Genomic DNA, 22,010 nt, shown 5'->3' on the forward strand with positions numbered 1-22,010 from the left:
TCTTGCTCGATGAAATCCTTTAGAACAGCGGCATCTTCAGGACACTTGGTTTTTATCACTCTATTATGATCAAGTTCTTGCCACAAAGATTTCAATTGGTTGGCATATTCAGTAATAGATTTACTCCCTTGTTTTGCTGCAATTGTCTTTACCTTCACCCCATATACTTGAGCCGCATATCTAGCTTTTGAGTATGTCTGTTGAATCGCATCCCAAATATCCTTGGCAGTAGCTAAGAACATACATGTGTCACTAATCTCAGGAATCATAGAATTCCACAGCCACGCCATAATCATGGAATCTTCTTCATCCCATGCTTCAAAACGAGGATCTCCTGGTTTTAGCCCTGTACCCATGAGATGGCTGATCTTTCCCTTTCCCTTCAGCACATCGCGGACAAGTTTAGACCATTTTAGGTAGTTTTTTCCATTCAGCCTATGTGCTGCCTGGATATTTTGCAATTCCCCTGGTTGTTGGGGATCGAACAATCTCCTCCGATTGTGCTGTAGCGGTCGTCTTTGCAACCTCCGACATTCTTCACGAACAATGATCTCTTGGCGATTAAGGCTGATCACTCAAAACGGAAACCACCAGCATTGAAGGCTGGCAAAGGTAGAAATAAGAACGGAAACTACTCTAAGAAATTTCAGCAATGAAGGCTAAACAGAAAAAGTGCAAATACTCTGTTTTTGAACTAAAAAACAGGGTACAAAGAAGCAGCAGTATGATCTCGGCAATGAAGGCCTGTGTGAAGAGGTTTTTATTCCCAGAAAAGAGCCTAAAGCTCTGATACCTTGACACAAACTGAGAAACACTTCGTGGAAGAATTTTTTTCATTAATTTGAATAATACACAAAACGTTAGCTATATACATCAACCCTAGCATCAGAAAAGGAAAACTAACTAGGTTATTTCAGATCCCATGATTTATAGGATATTCTAACAGAATAGGACACTAACCAAATCAGCCTAATTCTAGGAATACAAGCTGTTACAAAATTTCCTAAAATAGCTAACTATACACGGATATAATACAAGTCATTAACATGTTTTCCCTCATTACATTTTTTTTTCCTTATCTTTTCAAAAAAAAAAAAATAAAAAAATGAAAGTATTTAAAACAAATCATAAAGGATATTACTATTAGATAATTTCCATGTCTGCATATCATTAACAACTTTTCTCATATATAATATTGTAATTTCAACCCTTACTTGTTCGATTCATCAACTGGAATTATTTAATTCGAATGGCAACTCTATTATTATAAACTCATTACTGTTAAAGATAGTCATTTCATATATTTATAACCATATACCAACATCACTAATTGTAATAATAGCCCATCACCAAGAAATACATACTACCGATTTCATGCCTTGGATAAAAATTTATGCCTTTCATTTATTTCTTCGTTTTCTTAATTGCCGTATCTTCCACTATGCTCTTAATATAATGACATTATGCTCAGTATGATTGCCAAGAGAAAGTGTTAAAAATTAGAAGTTTGAATCCAAAATGTTGCTAACTTGAACATTAAATGTTATAATAAATTCATTACTTGGTTTTGTTTAGGATGGTGTAGTTGAAAAGATTGAGCATCGGTTGGCTAGTTGGAAAATGATGTATTCGTCTAAAGGTGGAAGGGCCACCTTGATAAAGAGCACTCTTTCCAATTTACCTATGTCTTGTTGGTGTGGCAAATTGCGTAGAGAAGCTCCACTGAGATTTTTTATGGGGTAGGATAGATGAAGAGTTCGAAACCACCCCCATGGGCCATGCCACCAAAGGCCGGCCGAATGGGGGTGGCCCATACCCTTTTGGCATGATGTTTGATGTGGGTTATTGCACCTTAAAGGAGTGTTTTCGGAGTTGTTTAACATTGCTTGACTTAGGGATGCTTCTGTAGCGGATAATCTTCAATTCTCTAATGGCTCTCCTCAGTGGAATATTAGTTTTGTTAGAGCAGCGCATGATTGGAAGTTGGAATCCTTTACTTTGTTCTTGGATCAGGTATACTCCATTAGTTTGAGACATGATGGTTTAGACAAGCTTTATTGGATTCCCTATTGGATTCCCTCAAGAGAGGGTGGTTTGAGGTTAGCTCATTGCGGTTTGGTTTGGGTCGGCTTGATTATGCTTCTGCTGAAGGGTTGTTGGTGGTTCTGTGTCGGGGTCATGGAGCGGTGTTTTTTGGTGGAGGCAAAGTATTTTGTTTTCTCGGAAGGTGAGGTGGTGGTTTGGTTGGCAGAAAGAAGGAAGGGTTTCATTGGAGTTGTGACCTTGGGTTTACAATGCTTTGTGGCTGGTAGTGACTTTGGAAGCAGCACTGCAGAATTCAAGGTTGGTGGACTTCGTCAAATCGTTTTGGGAAGGACCGAAGGTGTTGATCATTCGTTGAGGGGGCAACAGATCCGGTTGCTTCTTGGAGTTGGCGGTGTTTGTAGAGGGTGGTTGGAAGGGGCTTATTCTGTTATCTGAGGGGTGCGATGGTAGGGGATGGAGCTGGTTTGCCAGGGAATTGAGCAAGGTGGTGGATTTTTTTGAAGCCACGACGGTCTCTTCGTCTTCTGTTGGTTCCCTTTCGGTGGGGGTTATGAAGGGGGTGGAGTTCAGGACTGAGGAGGGAGTGTGTGTTCCTTCATATGCAGCCATGTTGCGGGCAGCAGTTAGGCACCCAATGGCGAAAGTTTCGCTGGCAATGGTTGTTGCTGACCCGCTGGGTATTGTCAAGGATGTCGACTTTGGGGCGAATACCCAGCTTGGTGAGCGCCCTGATCTAGGTTGTAGGCCTTGCCTTTTTGCCGCCAATTTTGAAGGGGAACTGGTGGTCTTTGAAAGCAAGTGTGGTGGTAAACCAATGGGTATAGACTCCTTTGACGCTTTACGTTGTCCCTCTGTTCTAGGCAATGTTTCTTCCTTCTTTGATGTTGTCAGGCTGGTTTGATGGAAAGGGGAAGGTGAGTTCTCTATTTTGGCTATGGATGGGTCTGCTTGTGAAGGCCAAGGACGATATGGATAAGGTTTGGCGAAGCATTGTAAAGGATTTGGAGAAGGGTTGGGCTTCGGTTTTTAAGCCAACCCACAAGACCTAAGGTCTCGGGTAGCTCTTTAAGGAGAAGGGTTGGGCTTCTAAGTTTAAGCCCAAGCCCAAAGCTGCTTTTAGATTTCACAAGAAGCCCTTTTCTAAGAGGGCTTCGCAAGGTGGACCATACCTAGTCCAAGTTTATCCCGTGGGTGGTGAAGGCCCGATTCCTTCTAGTCAGTCTTCTAAATCGCTGGTGGATTCTCCAATGGTCTTAGTCTTGCAGTCTCTGGGGCTAGGTTTTGCTTCGGCTTCGACAGTAGGATCTCCAGTTTTAGTTGGGGCAGTGGGTTTTGTCGGTCTTGGCCTTGCCATCTCAGTTGCTCAGCCTTCGTTTGCAACTGTGGGTCTTGGTGTTTGGCAGTTGGAATCTTTTGCTTTGGCTTCGACAGTGGGATCTCCAGTTTTGGTTGGGGCAGTGGGTCTTGTTGGTCTTGGCCTCGCCGTCTCAACTACTCAGCCTTCGTCTGCAACTATGGGTCTTGGTGTCTGGCAGACGGAATCTTCTCTGTTGAGTTTAAACTTTGCCGTTGAAATAGCCTCGGCTTCGGTTTTAGTTTCTCCAAACTCTGTGGGTCCTTTAGTCTGGTGTTAAGGCTCATATGCTCCTCAGGCAGTAGAAGTCCTCTCCGATGAGGCCTACTGGGTGTCAATCTCCGTCGCTGTCTGCGTTAGTGACCAGCTTCGGTTTGCTAGATTTGGGTTCTAGTAAGAAGCATGCCTTCTCGGGGGGCCTGGAGGCAGGTTTTCAGGCTCTATCTCCGGCCTTCGTTGGGAGTGCTCTGGAGTTCTTTGGTGATACCGGTGGTTCTTTGTTTGTGCAGTTGCGTTGGTGGAAAGGCTCCCTCTTCTATTCTTTTGATGATAAGAGTCTAGGGCGCCTATTTATCCGTCAGAATCCAAGTGTTTGTAAAGATATTCTTGTAAGTCTAAGGTCGGTAGAGGAATGCAGTTGTATGAGACTTTGATTGCCGAGGCTGTGGTAGCAATCAGTGCCCCTGTTGGTAAGTTTACAACCATCATGAAGTCTGATGTTTGGAATTCTCCTCCAGCGTGGGGCTTTCTTCGGTGGGGGTTTCCTTGGGCCGAGTTCCGAAGAGAAGGTTTTCCCTCTCCCTTCGCATGAAGTGTCGGTGCTTCGTCGTCGGCTCTGGTTGTAAAGGAAGTTGGGGAGGAAGGGGTCTTTTCCTCCCATTTGGGTGGTTGTTCTTCTGTCACTCCAGCTGTTGACAAGAGTGATGATGTCAAGTTGACTGGTTTGATTCAATCTCAAAAGTGGCCTGTAGGCCATCTCTAAGTGGGATCAGGGAGACGATTTCTAGGATGAAGAGGATGGAGATTTCCCTTTCCCTTTTGGTGTTTTTCCTCCCACCATGCCCTTGGATTGGGCTTCGGATTGTGAGGACCATGTTATGTGGGCCTTGTGTGAGGGGTTTAAGTATTTGACTTTGGCACTTCTGACAGCCATCTTAGAGGATCATCTTCGGGAGGTAGAGGGTGCACGTTCTAAGACTAGAGGTAGAAGTGAGCTGTTGAACTTAAAATGCTCCATTAACTATGAGACTGTAGGTCCGTCCTCTAGCCTTGAGAAAGGCAAGGCTCATGCGCTATAGCACTGAGTGCTTTGTGTGGGTTTCGAGTTAGAGGGATTTTGGGTGTTTTGTGGGTTTTAAATTGGTGTGCTTGTCGGGTTTGAGGGCTTTTTGGGTTTTGTGGTTTATTTTGTTTTCTTTAGGTTTTTGTAGGTGTTTTCTGTGTATACTGCTTGTGTACCTAGGGGTGACTTACGTTTTTTAATAAATCTTTATTACTAATAAAATAAATAATGTCTTAATCCTCCTTGATTGCACACCTTTCCCTTGGAGGTGCGTATATGGCGAAGTGAGGTCCCTTTGAGAGCGGGCTTTTTTTTTGGGTAAGATCCTCTCTTTGGATAACTTAAGGAAGTGGTCTATCATTGTGATTGATTGTTGCTATTTACTCTATTGCGAGTTGGCTAGTGCTTTATGAAAATCTATTTTTGGATTGTTTGGCTTAGCATGGGTCATCACGTAGAGTGAGAGATCTCTTCACTTGTTGGAGAGGGAAGTTTGGTAGCCTGACAATTGAAGCTCTTTGGAAGATAATTCCGTTGTGCAGGATGTGGTGCATTTGGAGAGAAAGAAATGAACGAAGCTTTGAAGATAGAAAAAAGACAGTGGTGGAGTTAAATGCCTTTTTCTTTACCTCCCTTTTCCATTGGGTATCAGCCTATGATAATTTCCTTGACTTTTTATTTTTTTTAAATCTTTTTCTTTTTCTTTTTCGATTAGATGTTTCTCTTGTATGCGTCCACTGTGTACTTGCGTGCACCCTTTGGTTTTAATGAGTTTCAATTACTTGTAAAAAAAAAAAAAAAAAAAAAATGTCATGGAGGCTTTTGTGATATCCTAGATTGAATTGAAGGTGTTGGATTGAGCATGTGATAACTCTAACATCGGCTATCTACTAAGTAGAATTAGGCTATATAAGTAATTGTCGAGAGCCACAATAGTGACTTGTCCTTTTAGGGTATTGCACAAATTTGACTAATGCATTCCCGAATTATGATAAACAATATCAGAGCCAATCTAGTAATATCATGTGACACGTGGCGTTGCAGATTTAATCTCAAGAAGAGCTGCGATCTCTCAAAAGCACTCCTAGTTCTTTTTTTTGACAAGTTCAAAAATTCCTATTTCTTGTAGTCCAAATTGTTTGCATTATATACAATTAGGCTTTCTCTATGTAAAACAACCTTTCTATATCCTATCAACATTTGACATTTTTAAACTTTGAAAATTCCGACTTTTATTCATCTTTTGTTTTTTCACTGTTCAATATGTTCAGATCATATGTTGTATATGGAACTCTTGTTATCAGGTCTTATAAGATTAATTTACTAAACCTAGCTTTACAACATTGATGTTAAGATATGTTGATTTTGTTTGCCTTATACTGGTGGTAATAACTGTTGATAATCTTTAGTGAGATAAAAGTTTTTGTTTTGATATTGATGACACTTACCATTTTTCCTGCAGGGGAATCAGAGCTAATTATTCTTTTTCATTTCTTGAGGTGGTTGTGGGCTGTGAGATTGCAGAAAATCAATCAACTTCTGAGCATGCGGTCGATGATATTGATAGTAAGGGAAAGAAGACAATTTATTTGCATCTGAAGAAATTTTTTCGTGGTACTCGTTTTACATATCAACCTTTTCTTAAGAGTCTTGAAGGGAAGTATAAAGAGGGAGAGATTGTTTGCGTTAGTGGTAAGGTGAGTTTTCTTGAGTTGCTTGCTTTGTTCTTTGATGTGGTTTGATTGGTCTTGCCATTAATTTCCGTTGTATGGTTCTATAGTAAGAGTCATATCTTGAAGAAAGGCAAACCTTCTAATAAGTCGTCATTAATCTTTTTTCGTAAGACATTGTGGCCATGTTTTAATGCTAGATATAACTACTATTTAATTCTTGTGGTCGAGTTTAACTGCAGTCTCCTTGCTCAAGATTTAGTTTTAAATCCTCCTACAGTTATATTGCCTGTTGGGTGGTACCTAGATATGGGGTTAGTGAGTGTACCTTCCTAGGGCTGGGGTAGGGGGTGTCACCAATTCCTCCTACCTTTTTTGTCTTTGAGCCAAAAATTTAAATAATATGATGTGTTGGGAAGGTAATTTTTGAGGATGGATGGGTGAGTGTAAATGCAATGATAGAGCTCATTTAAGTGTTAATTGTTCATGTTTCGGATTTAGTTAGAATCTTATCTTTATTTTAGGAATGAACTTTTGAGGATCATGATTGCTCTCTGAGAGAGGTAACTTTAACGAGTAGGGCTGTAACTACTTTTTCATTTTTTTTAGGTGAATTAATTTGTTTCAGGCTTTTATGAGAAATTCTGTTCAAAGCTTAAAGGGCTTGTGATGATCATGATAGCTCTTTGAGGGTGATTATTGAAAGTATGTTTCTGGAGACTTAGTTAACTATCAAGTGAGTTTCATCCGTGGTTTAAGTATTTTACTTGTTCATCCAATTGATGAGGGGTTTTTTCCCCATCATATATTCTTTTGGCTTGTAACTTAACAATATAATATGCTCCAGTCTGTTGGTTCCACTAGCAGACAAACAAAAAAAGCTCTCTTCTCTCTCTTCTTTTCCTTCACGGAGGAGGTGTGTGAGGAGTGTTTTCTTGTCTCCGGTGGGCTGCTGGTGGTAGAGAGATGGGTTTATTAAGAAGCTGGTCGGTGGAAGCTAAGGATTTTCAGATGATGGTGAAGGATGGTGATACTGGTTTGTTGTTCCAGGAGAGAAGCAGGGGTCTAGTGAGGTCTATAAGGTTGGCAAGTAGTGAAGCAAGGCTTCTGCACATCTTTGAGGAGTTGGTTTCAGTGAAGGATTCTAGGGGGTTCAGAGATCAGTCTAAGTCGGGATATCCTCGAGTTCTAGCTCAGAAATGTTCTAATAGGTATGGCAGCTTTTTGGTGATTGAAGAATGTGAGGGGAGGGAAAAGCGCAGGGCAGTAATGGTGCCGGAAGGAAAAAACCAGAAAGGGTGGAGTAAACTTGAGTCTGAGCTGCAAATAGCCATGAGGTTCATTCAACCTTATGTGAACCAAAGTAATGAAGCAGTGAAGAAAAAAAGAAGCTTCACGGAGGTGTTGCAATCCACGGTTTGACCGACTGAGGAACTTTTCTGGCCATCGACAGAACCTATCGCTAGGGTGCCTAAGTGGCTGTCGGGAGGCAATACAGGTCAAGTCGAGCTGCAGACGATGAAGTCTAGTCAAGTCGATGTTCTAGGGTGTTCAGGACCAGCAACCTCTCTCAAGCTTCCAATGGGGTATCCGGCAAACATTTTGGGCAAGGAAAAGGGTAAGGGAGTCTTGTTGGAAGACGGTGATAGACAAAGTTATGACAATGAATTTCCGGCGATTCTGTCGCCGGTGCAATCCGTCCCTCCGGCGAACTCATCTCCTGCGAAAACTGTTTTGTTGGATAGCGAATCTTTGTCGCATGCAATGGCGGCTGTACAAGGACGTACTGTACCTGGTGGGAAGGAATTTTCTGACGGAGAATACGTGGTTTTTGGGGGATTTGAATACGCCAACTTAAGGAATTTGTTGGAAAAATTACAGCTGGAAATTGGCTGTTGTTTGAAGCGGCTAGCAGAAGGAAAACGAGGTGTGTGCTAACGGGCTTTTGAGTCTTGGGCCTGCGCAAGCTAATTTTGGTGTTCTGGGGGGAGTTGAGACTCAGCCCAAACAGAAGATGGGTGAGACGCACGTGGTGAATGCTGGGCCCAAAAAGTTTTTCAAGCACTGTAAGCATATAAGGACGAAGAAAGTGAAAAAGCACCAAAAGGCTGGAATGTCGACCAAGCTCGGTGATCCAGGAGCTTCTTCGTCTGTCGCCGGAGCTCACAGTTCTCTGGGTCAGCCGCAGATGGGTTCGCCAGCGAAATCTGCGATGGGTATTCTGGGAAAAGATCCGAGTAGCGCCGGTATGGGTATAGCCGGCATGATGAATGGTGTTCTACACCTGGGTCCAAGGCAGACGACGCCGATGAAGCTGTTGGAGGAGGCAGAAGGGGTGGTGGGTGGCGTCAGGGGTCTCGATTCTCTGGGGGTTGCGCCGGCAGACACTCCGATTAGCACCGATATGGGTATAACCAACATAATGGAGGGTGTTCTACACCTGGGTCCGAGGCAGACATCGTCGATGAAGCTGGTGAAGGAGGCAGGAGGGGTGGTGGGTGACACCAGGGGTCTCGTTTCTCTGGGGGTAGTGCCGTCAAGTGTTCCGACAATCCCTGTGGCGCGGGAGGTGCTGACAGGGGATGTTTACGATGGTTTTTCCGGTAGAGAGGAAGGTGTCCCTGAGGAGGTAGTGGTGATTAGACCTGGGGAAGTTTCTAACTCTTTACCCCTGAGAATAGGAGAGAAAGAGTCTATAGTTGTAGAGTTGGTCTCTTCTGAGGCAGGGGTGGAAGTTCGGATGATAGAAGGGATGGAAGGAAGGGAGGACTACTTGGATGATTCCTTGGAGAACCAGAAGGTTTTGGACAGTGGGCTCTCTAAAACCAGCATGGAGGTGGCTATTTCTTCATTGGAAAAATCTACTCCTCTCAAGGAGACTGGTTTGGCAGGTCTAGAGCTGGAAGTATATGAGGTGGAGGATCATAATCCGCTGGCGGGCTGTCCAGCGAAGGGGCTGGTGGTGATAAGGGGTCCAATTCCGGCGACAAATTCTTGAAGCTTGTGGAGGAATTCAGTCACTATGTGGGGATCACATGTGATGGGTATGAAGGGAAGCTTTTAGAGCTGTTCGCAAATATCATTGCAAGCAATGAAGGAAAGGGAGCGGGTACGACCTCTAAAGTGGGTAAGAGAGGCTCGAGAGAGCTCAATAATCTGGCATGTTCCATTAATTATGAAGGTAGTGCTTGTCGAGGGAGGGTTAAGGGCCTCACAGAGATTTATTATAAAGCCAATGATTATTTCTTGGAATGTGAGGGGTTTGAACGAGGGTAATAAATGTTTAAGGGTGAGAAATTTGCTTAGGCAATGGAAGGCGGATGTTGTGTGCCTCCAAGAGACGAAGATGGAGTTTATTTCTAGAAGGTTTGTGAAAAAGTTATGGGGTTGTGCCTACGCCGATTGGTGCTTTGTTGCTGCTGATGGAGCTTCGGGGGGCATCTTGTTGATGTGGGACAAAAGGGTGGTCACGAAGCTCGAGGTCTATGTGGGAGAGTTTGTAGCAGCTTGTTCTTTCAAAAATGTGAAGGATGATTTTGTTTGGGCTTTTGCGGGGGTCTATGGCCTGAATCTTGATTTTATTAGACGTTTTCTTTGGGAAGAGTTGGCCGGTCTTATGAGTTGGTGGGAGGTGCCTTGGGTTATCGGTGGAGATTTCAATGTCACTCACTTCCCAAGTGAAAGGTTGGGGAGAGCGCGGTTTAACACCGCAATGTCGGATTTCTCGGATTTCATTTCAGAGCAGGGGCTTATGGATCTTCCTCTTGCAGGAGGGACGTTCACTTGGTCCAATTCCTATTCTCGGTCTAGGATTGATCGCTTTTTAGTCTCTCCGGATTGGGAAGTCAAATATCCTAGCTTGATCCAGAAAAGGTTGCTTCGATTGTGTTCGGATCATTTTCCCATCTTGCTCGATTGTGATGGCTTGAGTAGGGGTAAGAGGCCTTTTAAATTTGAAAATATGTGGTTGAAAACTGATGGGTTTGTGGAAAGGGTGCGGGCTTGGTGGTCGTCTTATAATTTTTTTGGCACTCTGAGTTTCATTTTGGCCCGAAAACTTAAGGCTTTAAAGATGGACATCAAAAATTGGAATGAAGTCGAATTTGGAAATGTGAATGCTATTTGCATAGAAAAAGTGGAGGTTTGAAGACTTTGGATAGGTTGGAGGAAGAGAGAGGATTAGGTGAAGACGAGAAGGAAAGAAAAAGGGTGGTTGTTAGGGAATTGGAGATGGCTTTATTACAAGAGGAAATCAGTTGGAGACAAAAATCGAGGATCCGATGGCTCAAGGAGGGAGACAAGTGCACTAAGTTCTTTCATCAGATTGCCAATTCTAATAGAAGGTGTAATTCCATTGAGTCCCTTCGTATCAATGGCTATCCTACTTCTAATCAAGACACCATTAGGGACCATGCAGTGCAATTCTATAAGTCTTTGTTCTCTGAACAATGCAATTGGAGGCCTAGATTGGATAACCTTGATTTTGATAGTTTGGAAGCGGGTGAGGCTGATCGGCTAGAAATTCCTTTTGAGGAAAGGGAGGTGTTGGAGGTGGTGGAAGGCATGGATAGAGACAAGGCTCCTGGGCCAGATGGTTTTTCAATGGCTTTCTTTCAAGATTGTTGGGAAGTAATCAAGGAAGACATTATGGTGGTTTTTTCAGACTTTCATTCCCGTGGTAAGTTTGAAAAAAGCCTTAATGCTACTTTTATTTCCCTTATTCCAAAGATTTCTTGGGCATCCGAGCTTAAGGAGTTTCGTCCCATTAGTCTCATAAGTGGTGTTTATAAGATTATTGCCAAAGTTCTTGCTAATAGGATGAAGAGGGTGATGGATAGGGTGATTTCAAAGCCTCAGAACGCTTTCGTAAAAGGCAGGCAAATCACGGACTCGTTTCTTATAGCAAGTGAATGTTTGGATAGCCGTATCAATTCTGGGGAACCGGGAGTGCTTTTTAAATTGGATATAGAGAAGGCCTATGATCACATTGATTGGAAGGTTCTCTTGTATTTGTTGAGGAGATGTGGTTTTGGTGAGAAATGGTGTTCTTGGATAGAGCATTGTATTTCGACTGCTCGCTTTTCTGTGTTGATCAATGGCACTCCTACTGGTTTCTTTAGTAGCTCTTGAGGGGTGAGGCAGGGGGATCCGTTGTCTCCGTTTTTGTTTGTCATTGTTATGGAGACTTTTAGTAGGATGATTACTGCTGCCATTGAAAGTGGTCTTATCTCGGGTTTCTTAGTGGGAGCCAGTTTATCTGAGAGGGTTAGCATATCTCACATTCTTTTTGCAGATGATACATTGGTTTTCTGTGGGGCGAATATTGATCAAATCCGTTCCATTAAAGCCTTACTTGTCTGTTTTGAGGCTGTCTCAGGTCTAAAGGTGAACATGGCTAAATCAACTTTGGTCTCGGTAGGTGATGTGGCAAATATGGGAGATTTGACTGGTGTTTTGGGGGTGAAACGGAGTCTTTGCCTTTGAAATACCTGGGGCTCCCATTGGGCGCACGCTTCAAGGCCAAAACCATTTGGGATGATATTTTGGAAAAGATTGATCGTAGGTTGGCAAGTTGCAAAAAAATTGTACCTTTCTAAGGGAGGTAGGGTTACTCTTACAAAGAGCACCTTTTCTAATCTTCCTACTTATTTTTTGTCCCTTTTCTCTATTCCTGTTTCGGTGGCCAGGCGCATAGAGAAGCTCCAACGAGGGCGATCCCATGAAGGAAACGGCCATAGAGGCGAGGGACCATACCCTACCAGATCTACTCGTGTGGTCAGCCTATGACACATACTTTAGGACGAATTCCTGGTCATTCCTACCATTTGTTCTCATCATGCCATTTTGACCACCTTGCGAGGAGAATCTGCTTTCTATAGATACCCCAGAGAGGCGCTTGTTCAAGCTTCACAAATCATGCTTTGAAACTTGCCGCAGTTCTTCTAAGAAAATCATCGATAAACTACAAGAGTTCGTACAAGGAAAGATGATTTTTTTTATTAAATATAATATAGGCCTAATAATCAATAGCTCTGTAGGGGTAATATATTAGAATAGTAATAATCAACATTTACTATCAGTACCCATGGATATCGCACTTCGTTCGTTCGTGCAGAAAGGAAAGTACCTTAGTGAGCTCTAAGGACATCTCACGAATTGGATTCGAACCTATATTCACCCGTTCAGGTGACTTCATCGTTAGTCGATCGTGATCCCACCCACCTCTCCGTTTCACTATTGCGAAACTTTTTCTCTTGCGATAGCATCCTGTGCTTATCGGAATAGTTTGTCAATCAACCACTTGCACTTTTTTACTTCCTTAACTTACTTCACTTACCGCTACTTGCCCAAGTGCCTAGAAGAAGACATTCTCGTTGTGTTGCACCCATCTCTTCCTCTCCCTGCCGGTCGAGCTAGCTATCGCTTCCTTCACTTTAACTAGCGCTTCCCGGAAAAGAAGTGGTTTTCTCTTTCTACTCACAAGGCTAGGTCCAGGTTCAAATTCAAATGAAAGATCTTCAAAAGTCTCAAATGAAAGCCAGGTTCGTTCAACAGCATGGGCAGATGCTTCGGGCCAAGCAGACTGATGAAGATGAAGCGGTGGTCATTCTAGAACTAGAGATGCTCTCTCAATCTTTGGAAAGCTTTCTCCTCTCGGAAGTAGCTTTCTCGATACCAATAGGGGGGCAGGTTTGGAACCCTCTTTATGTGAGCCTCAGGAGATAGTGAAGCCGTAAATTTTTGGTCTCATGGGCCAAGAAGCAGTTTCGCCATTTCAAATGAGACATTGGTTCCAGGACTCTTCTTTGGGGAGGTTTAAACGATGAGTTCAAGTTTCATTTGGTTAACTAGGACAAGATTTGCTCTCCTATCTCTGAAGGAGGACTAGGGATCAGAAAGCTGAGATTGTTCAATTAGGCTTTGCTAGGGAAGTGGTTGTGGCGTTATGCACACGACAGGGAGGCTTGGTGGAGAATTGTTGTGGATGCCAAGTATGGTTCTGAGTGGGGTGGTTGGCATTCTGCTGACACTTCTGGGCCCCATGGGGTGGGTCTTTGGAGGCATATTAGTAGGGGGTGGCAGTTTTTTTCCAGCCATACTAGATTTGATCTAGGTGATGGCTCCAAAATCAGGTTTTGGGATGATGTTTGGTGTGGAGAAGTGTGTCTTAAGGAAGTCTTCCCAGGCGTTTACAACATAGCTTGTGCTAAAGACGCGTCTATCGCTGACAATATGGACTTCACGGGTGGTGTTCTTCAATGGAATGTTAGTTTTTTTTCGGTTGATTCATGATTGGGAATTGGAAGTGTTAGCCTCTTTCTACACTCTTTTGTATTCCCATAGAATGAATAGGGAAGGAGAGGATCGAATTTGGTGGACGCCGTCTCGTAAGGGGAAGTTCGATGTTAGATCTTACTATAATGTCTTGGCTAGCACGGAGGCTAATCCGTTCCCTTGGAAGAGCATTTGGCGCACCAAGGCACCCTAGAGAGTGGCTTTCTTTACCTGGACGGTGGTGTTAGGGAAGATCCTCACAATTGATAATCTTCGAAGAAGGAATCTTATTGTGATCAATAGATGTTGCTTGTGCAAATCGGATGGGGAGACGATCGATCATCTTCTTCTACATTGTGAGATCGCTCGCTCTTTATGGTATGCTATTTTTAGCCGGGTTGGGATGTCATGGGTTATGCCTAGTAAGGTGGTGGATTTGTTTGCTTGTTGGTGGTTGGGTGGGCGTTCTCGGAGCGCTGTTGTGTGGAAGATGGTTCCCCTATGCCTAATGTGGTGCTTATGGTTAGAAAGGAACGCGAGATGCTTTGAGGACTTGGAGAGATCTTTGGAAGAACTCATGGCTTTCTTCTTCTACACGCTTTCCCCTTTAGTGATTAGCTATCTTGATTTTCTTGTTCTTTTCTCTTCTCCTTTTTAGGCGTTTTCTCTTGTATACTCCCTGTGTACTTGGGTTGCGCCTCTTTGCGCTTTTGATATAAACATTGCTTATCAAAAAAAAAACTTAACAATATATAAAAAGAGAAGGCATTGTATACCTTTTGAGTTATTAGATTCTTCTGAAGTCTTGCTTCATTTCAAACTATTTATGTTATATTTTACATTGTTGGTTTTGTTAAATCTCTCAAAAAACATTCATAATGCATATTCATATCAAACAAAAACAAAAATGCATATCAGTGGTGCCAACAACTGTCATAGGTGTTGGCTTGGCCTTATTGATTGTTTTCAGGGATGATACTAAAGTAGAGATAACGTCATACACAAGCATGGCGTTGATACTGATTGTTACTCTTGGACCATTTTGTTTGTTGAATCAGCAACAAGATGTTGAAGATGCAGCTGATATGATTTGATTTCCTTTCCATATATGTTCTCATTTATTGTAATTATATTTTAGTGTGTTGCTTCTCTATTTAAACAAGCTTTAGATGTATCATACAAGAATAAGAATTCTTCCTTCTTTTTTTTTCATCATGGTATCAGAGCTTAGGGTTTAATTTTTTTTTTCTTGGAACTGTTTGTTCTTCCTACATCTTTTTTCTTTTCTTTTTTTCTTTCACCCAAATTGCTATTTTGCTAGTGATTGAAGGAGACTGAAGCTCTGGGCTTAATGTCCGTGTGAGGAGAGCAATGGCGTCGGCATTATAATAATCAATGGTGTGATGTTGTTGTCATCGCCATGATTAGTTCTGTCTAGGGGTGTATAAGCAGTTATGGTTAACGGTTATTGCCTTTAACTGTAATTGTATCGCCTTAGTTGGTTAGCGGTTTTGAAATAACGGCCGGTTAGCAATTATTGAAACCCAAAACCGCACTGCATAACTGTTTTTTAGGAATGTGCCTTTTGGGCCTATTTTGGTGTTGGCCTACCTTGGGCCTCTTTTAGAGTCTATTTTAAATGGTTTTTGGACTATTTAGTCCCTATTTTAAATGGTATTAACACAACAACGAAGTCGCTTTGGTATATTATTTTTTTAATATATAAAAAATATAATATATGAGGGTAGACAGTTAGCGGTTATTAATTGCCTTTGCCTATCCCTAAAACTGCTACTGCAATTTCATAGGTGGTTAGCGGTTTTTTCCTACCACTTACAAAAGTGGTTATGCGGTTATCCAGTTAGTGGTTAGTAACCGTCTGCTTGTACACCCCTAGTTTTGTCTTCGATGGCTTTAGTGTAGCCAGCAGAGCCGTGATTGTGGTTGCTGGGTTTTAGGTGTTTCCTTGCTTAATAGAATGAATCAGGGTTGTTGGTTGGTGTATCTGTGGTAGTTGGTGACGTCTCCAGTGGACAGAGTTGTAGGTAGTGGCAATTTCGTAGCTTCTATGACGTCTCCTGTGGCTGGTGTTCAGTATCCTTAGGTTCAGCATCCTTAGGTTCTTCCTCCATCGTCGTTGTGGTTGTCGGCATTGTCTGAGTGTCATCGAAGAATCAGCAAGCTCCAGAGAATAAGACTACTATTTGGTTGTGGGTGCTTACTGTTCCTTATCCACGATAAGGATATTTGTAACGTATTTCAAGCTTTTCGTAATCCAGGGATATCCACCAGCTTTGGTTTGACCCAGCTTATCGGTTCTCTCAATTCAAGCTGTTTTGAGTTCTCTAACGGTTTAGACCGGGTTTGTTTCCTTTTTGTCTGATTTTTTTTTTTTTTTTTTTTTTTTCTGGTTTTGGGTTGGTTTTGGCATATCTCAGTCGGTTTAGGTCAAATTTTTAGTTATTTCTTCTGATTCAGACCCTTTTTTGTTCATTTATGCAATTCCATGGTGGTTTTGATCTTGTTTGGAATTGTTTCTGGTTTTGCAGCTAGTATTTTTGTGGTTCTTTGTTGCTAGCCTTTGCTTTCTTGATGGTTGAATTCTAGTGGTTTTTTTTTTTTTTTTTTTTTTTTTGAGCCTAAGTGTTGTGTATTGGAGCTATTTGGTTGGATGTTGGAAATGAGTCAGATCTCAAAAACTCACTAAAAAGGGATAGTGAGTCAGTTGACCTCCCATAGTGAGTGGATCTCAAAAACTCACAAAAGCTCACAAGGCTCATGATGTCGGGAGACTTGTTGTAGATTTTGTAGCTGTCCTACAAGAGGTCGAGGGGGTCGTTCAGGAGGTGGACCCAAGCCTCGGGCCAATCAAAGAAGAGTTTTTCCACTTCTACTTCTGTTGGTACGAGTATCTTTAGCATGGAAGAGGGAGCTACACTTCGTTGGCTTATGTCCCGACTGGAAACATTTGTTGGGGTTTTAGCTAGGAAGAGGTAGACACACTTTGTTGCTTATCTCTCGACTCGAAACATTTGTTACTGCATCCTCCTTCATTGCCCGTACAAGTGATTTGACCACTACTCTGAATGTATTTGCTACTCCATTTGATGATTCTTGGATTCGACTCTGGATCTCCAATCTCATAATTGGTATATCTTCCTTGTTTTCTTCTTATAATCTTTGTTCAAGTAGGGAAAATGTTAGAATTGCTAGTGGCTCTCTATTATTAGTGTCTAGCAAAGGCTTCATTTTTGTCTCACCTTCTATGTCATTGTTGTCTGTTCTTCATAAACCAAATTTTGCAACCAATTTATTGCCCATTGCTTGTATTACCTGTGAGTTAAATTATAAAGTCATCTTCTATTATGATTATTGTTTTTTCTAGGACCTAGTCATGGGGAGGATAATTGGCCGTGGAAGTTTGAGAGATGGTTTGTACTATCTGGATGCTTACCCTATAAAAGGTCGGCTCACAAACTTTTCACACCGTTAGGCAGATGACTCTACAGCAAGAATTTAGCTTTGGCATCAGTAGTTAGGGCATCCTTCTTTTCTGTTATTGCAACAAATATTTCATTTCTTAATTTTGCATAATCCTGTCTCTATGTTTCAGTGTGAAACTTGTGAACTTGCTAAACATCATAGGGTGTCATTCTCTCATAGTATAACCAAAAGCAATGCGCCTTTTGTTTTGGTTCACATTGATGTTTAGGGTTCTTCATGGGTGGTCTCTTTATCGGGTCATCAGTGGTTTGTATCTTTTATTGATGATTTTTCTCGGATCACCTGGGTCTATGTGTTAAAGATAAAAGTGAGGTGTCCTTTGTTTTTCAGATATTTTACCGCATGATTTACACCCAATTTAAGGTTATTCCCTTACTTAGAAGGATATAATGTTATCATACCCCTTCTTGGAAGTGTTTTGTCTCGATGGATGTTACCTTTTGAGTCACAACCATATTTTTCATCCACTAAAACTTCTCTTCAGGGGGAGAGTCTGAGTGAAGACAAGTCTTCTATGAGTTGCCCTTTATCTGACCTTGCTCCTATGCCAGAGAATGACTACAAAATCTAGCTGATGAGTCGTGTGAGCCACCGCCAATGACGGAGCTGAGGGTTTACTTTAGATGCCATAAAAGTAAGGCTACTCTTGATGCTACAAGCCAAACATTTGACCCTAACTCAAGTAATGGTACCCCTACCTCTAGTTTAAAGTCAATACTTGTTGTTGATGATATGAATATGCCTATTGCTCAATGTAAAGGTGTTAGATCATGCACTCTAAACCTTATATCCTATCAGTATCTTTTACTTTCGTATTGTTAATTTATATCCAAATTGTCTTATGTGTCTATTCGTCAAAATTTATAGGAGACAATTAGTGATCCAAAGTGGAGGGCAACAATATAGGAAGAGATGAGAGCTTCACACAAAAATAACAGAGGCGCTAGTCGAGTTGCCTAGTGGTAAAAGGGCGGTTGGAGGCAAATGGGTGTTTACAATGAAGAATAAGGTCGATGGATCAGTGGAAAGACATAAGACCAGATTGGTTGCGAAAGGCTTTAGTTAGACATATGGGATAGACTACTAGGAGACCTTTGCTCTTGTAGCAAAGATGAATTCCATCCAAGTCCTCCTTTCCTTGGAAGCAAATTTAGATTGGCCGTTTCAGCAGTTTGATGTGAAAAATGCATTTCTTCATGAAGATTTAGATGAAGAGGTTTACATAGAACTCCCTCTTGGTCCCAAATTCTCCTCAACCAATAGTAAAGTTTGCAAATTGAAGAAGGCCCTATTTGGGCTGAATAGTCTCCGAGTGCTTGGTTTCAGAGATTCTCCTGAGGCAAAGATTTGGCTATAACCAAAGTTAGGCGGATCATATACTATCAATCAAACATTCTCTACAGGGAAAGGTAACTGCCTTGATTGTTTATGTAGATGATATCGTGTTGTTTGGCAATGATAATGAGGAAATATAGAGATTGAAAAAACATTTGGCCAAGGAATTTGTGATGGAAGACTTAGGCAATTTGAAATACTTTCTAGGCATTGAAGTAGTGAGATCAAGACATGGTATCTTCCTCTTCAAGTGGAAATATGTTCTTGACCTACTTAAGGAAACGACGATGCTCGGTTGTAAGGTTGTTGACAATCCAGTAGAGCAGCATAAAAATTTAGAAGAAAGGGATGAGAGTTCTCTGTTGGATAACGATTGGTTGGCAGGTTAATATATTTGTAATGCACTCATCCAGACATTGCCTATGCAGCAAGTGTAGTGAACCTGTTTATGCATTTTCCCCAGGACTCTCATATGGAAGCAGTTTACAGAATATTTTGATATTTGAAGTCTTCACCAGGAAAATGGTTGTTGTTTGCCTAATATGATCATCTTTTTTTTTTTTTGATAAGTAATGATGTTATAAAAAGCGCAAAGGGGCGCAACCCATATACACGGGAAGTATACACAGAGAGCGCCTAAGAGGGAGAGAAATGAAGAAGAAAATCCGAAAAACTAATCACTAAAGGAGCAAGCCAAGCGGCCGTCCAAGAGTAAAGAGTAAAGAAGAAAAAATGAGTCAATTCCTCTATGGTCCTAGTGGAATTATCAAAACATCTAGCATTTCTTTCATTCCAAATACACCACATAAGACACAGAGGGATCATCTTCCACACAACCGCACTTCGAGAACGCCCTCCCGACCACCAGCTATCAAACAAGGCCCTCACGCCACAAGGCATGACCCAATGCAACTCAAACCGCTTGAAAATCATGTGCCAAAGAGCTCTTGCGAGCTCACAGTGGAGAAGAAGATGATCGACTGACTCTCCAGTCTTCTTGCACATACAACACCACTCCACTACCACTATGTTCCTCTTGCGTAGCGTATCATGAGTCAGAATCTTGCCTAGGGCCGCAGTCCACCCAAAAAAAGCCACTCGCTGCGGTGCCTTAGTTCGCCAGATGCTCTTCCAAGGGAACTCCTCTTGATTAGATATGGTCAAGGCCTTGTAGAACGATTTTACCTCGAACTTGCCCTTCTTAAACGAGGACCAGCAAATACGGTCAACACTGCCTAGGGAAATCTTGCAAGAATACAACCGATCAAAGAAAGGAGAAACCAAATCCAACTCCCAATCTTGAACCGATCGAACAAAAATGACATCCCACTCAACAACCCCGTTCCTCCCGATAAAATTCTCCTTCACCCAAGCTTCTTTGTGTCTGGCGATACTAAATAAGGACGGGAAGGCTTGCTTCAAAAAATTGTCCCCACACCAAATATCATGCCAGAATCGAACTTTTGAGCCCTCCCCCACCTCAAACCGAATACCTTTGGCAAAAAAATTCCACCCTTTACGAATATGCTTCCATAGACCCACACCTTGAGAACCCGAAACCTCCTTCGTGCACCACCCACCTTCTTGGTCTTCATACTTAGCTTTGATCAACTTGCACCAAAGAGCCCCATTCTCATTTGCGTATCTCCAAAGCCATTTCCCCAAAAGAGCTTGATTAAACTGGTGCAACTTCCGAATGCCAAGACCTCCGTAGCGTAGAGGGCGGCAGACTTGATCCCAACTCACAAGATGCAACTTGGGCTCATCTCCCATTCCACCCCACAAGAAATCTCTTTGAACTTTCTCAATCCTTTTAGCTACACTAACAGGAATCGGAAACAGAGACAAAAAGTAAGTCGGAAGATTAGCCAAAGTGCTCTTAATGAGAGTTAAACGACCTCCTTTAGAAAGATACATTCTCTTCCACCCTGCCATCTGACGCTCCATCTTTTCGATCACTTCATTCCACCTAACCGTATCCTTATACATCGCCCCAAGGGGAAGACCCAAATACTTCATAGGCAATTCGGCAACACTACACCCAAGGATATCAGCTAAGACCCCAATATTCTCCACCTCACCAATGGCCACAATCTTTGACTTTCCCAGATTCACTCTCAAACCCGAAACAGCTTCAAAACATAAGAGAATGAGACGAACATACCGGATTTGCTCGATAGAATCTTCACAAAAAATCAAAATATCATCTGCAAATAAGGAATGGGAGACCATTAATTCTGACAAGGCCCTATTTCCCACTGAGAAACCAGTCAGAAGGCCTTGGTCAACCGTCGCATTCACCATCTTACTCAAGGCCTCCATAACAAGCACAAACAATAACGGTGAGAGAGGATCCCCTTGCCGGATTCCCCTTGAACTGTTAAAAAAGCCTTCTGGAGAACCATTCACAAGAATGGAGAATCTTACTGTCTTAATACACCACTCTATCCAAGCCCTCCACCTCTCGCCAAAACCACATCTGTGCAGCAAATACAGAACAAAATCCCAGTTTACATGGTCATAGGCCTTCTCCAAATCCAATTTACAAAGCACACCTGGCACCCCTGATTTCATGCGACTATCCACACATTCATTTGCAATGAGAACGGAATCTAGGATTTACCGGCCCCCAATAAAAGCATTTTGAGAATAGGAGATGACCTTACCCAACACCGTTTTCATCCTATTGGCAAGGACCTTGGCCACAATTTTGTACACCCCACCCACCAGATTAATGGGCCGAAAGTCCTTCATCTCCACTGCATCCGCCTTTTTCGGAATCAAAGAAATAAAAGTTGCATTCTAATTGACGTCTGCGATGGAACTCTGCGAAAACCGCCATAACATCTTGTTTTAAAATACCCCAACAAGCTTGAAAAAAAGCCATGGAAAAACCATCTGGACCTAGAGCCTTATCACCCTCCATACCTTTTACCACCTCCCAAACCTCCTTTTCCTCAAAATCTCTTTCTAACCACCTAGTATCCTCTTCCTCAATGGACAAAAAGGGCTGGTTATCCATTCTAGGGCGCCAAGTGCTATGTTCCGAATAAAGGCTTTGGTAATACTGCACTATGTGATCTTTTACCACAGCAGGATCTCCGGATAAGACGCCATTGATACGGAGCACTTCTACACGGTTGTACCTGCGATGGGAATTAGCCATCTTGTGAAAGAAGCGAGTATTCCGATCCCCCTCCTTGAGCCACAAAGCTCTTGATTTTTGGCGCCAATGAATTTCTTCACACAACAAGGTATTCTCCAAATCTTTCACCTTGTCCGCCTTCCGGACCTTCTCCTCCTGATTTAAGCCTCTTGACTCTGCCAACTCATCCAACTCCTGGATAGCTCCCAACAACTCCTTCTTTTTCCTCCCAATATCCCCAAAAACCTCCTCATTCCACTTTTTCAAGTCCTCTTTAAGGGATTTCAGTTTATTAGCAAGCACAAAGCTAGGTAAGCCCTCAAACGAATACGACCCCCACCAAGAAGCAACCTTATCAACAAAACCCTCTGCTTTGAGCCACATATTTTCAAATTTAAA

The 22,010-nt window shown here is 42.3% G+C and overlaps 1 protein-coding gene across 5 annotated transcripts in view; it reads left to right on the top strand.

The window, feature by feature from the left end:
• The window catches only part of LOC132177513 (ATP-dependent DNA helicase homolog RECG, chloroplastic), a 68,367-nt gene that overhangs the window by 12,688 nt on the left and 33,669 nt on the right, over positions 1-22,010 (top strand). For all 5 annotated transcript variants that reach the window (XM_059589868.1, XM_059589871.1, XM_059589870.1 and 2 more), the window contains one exon: positions 6,145-6,379. In XM_059589868.1, coding sequence (XP_059445851.1) covers positions 6,145-6,379 — 235 coding nt within the window. The remainder of the gene's footprint in view (positions 1-6,144; positions 6,380-22,010) is intronic.

Source organism: Corylus avellana, chromosome ca4 (genome assembly GCF_901000735.1).
Source record: "Corylus avellana chromosome ca4, CavTom2PMs-1.0".
NCBI classification, from domain to species: domain Eukaryota; kingdom Viridiplantae; phylum Streptophyta; class Magnoliopsida; order Fagales; family Betulaceae; genus Corylus; species Corylus avellana.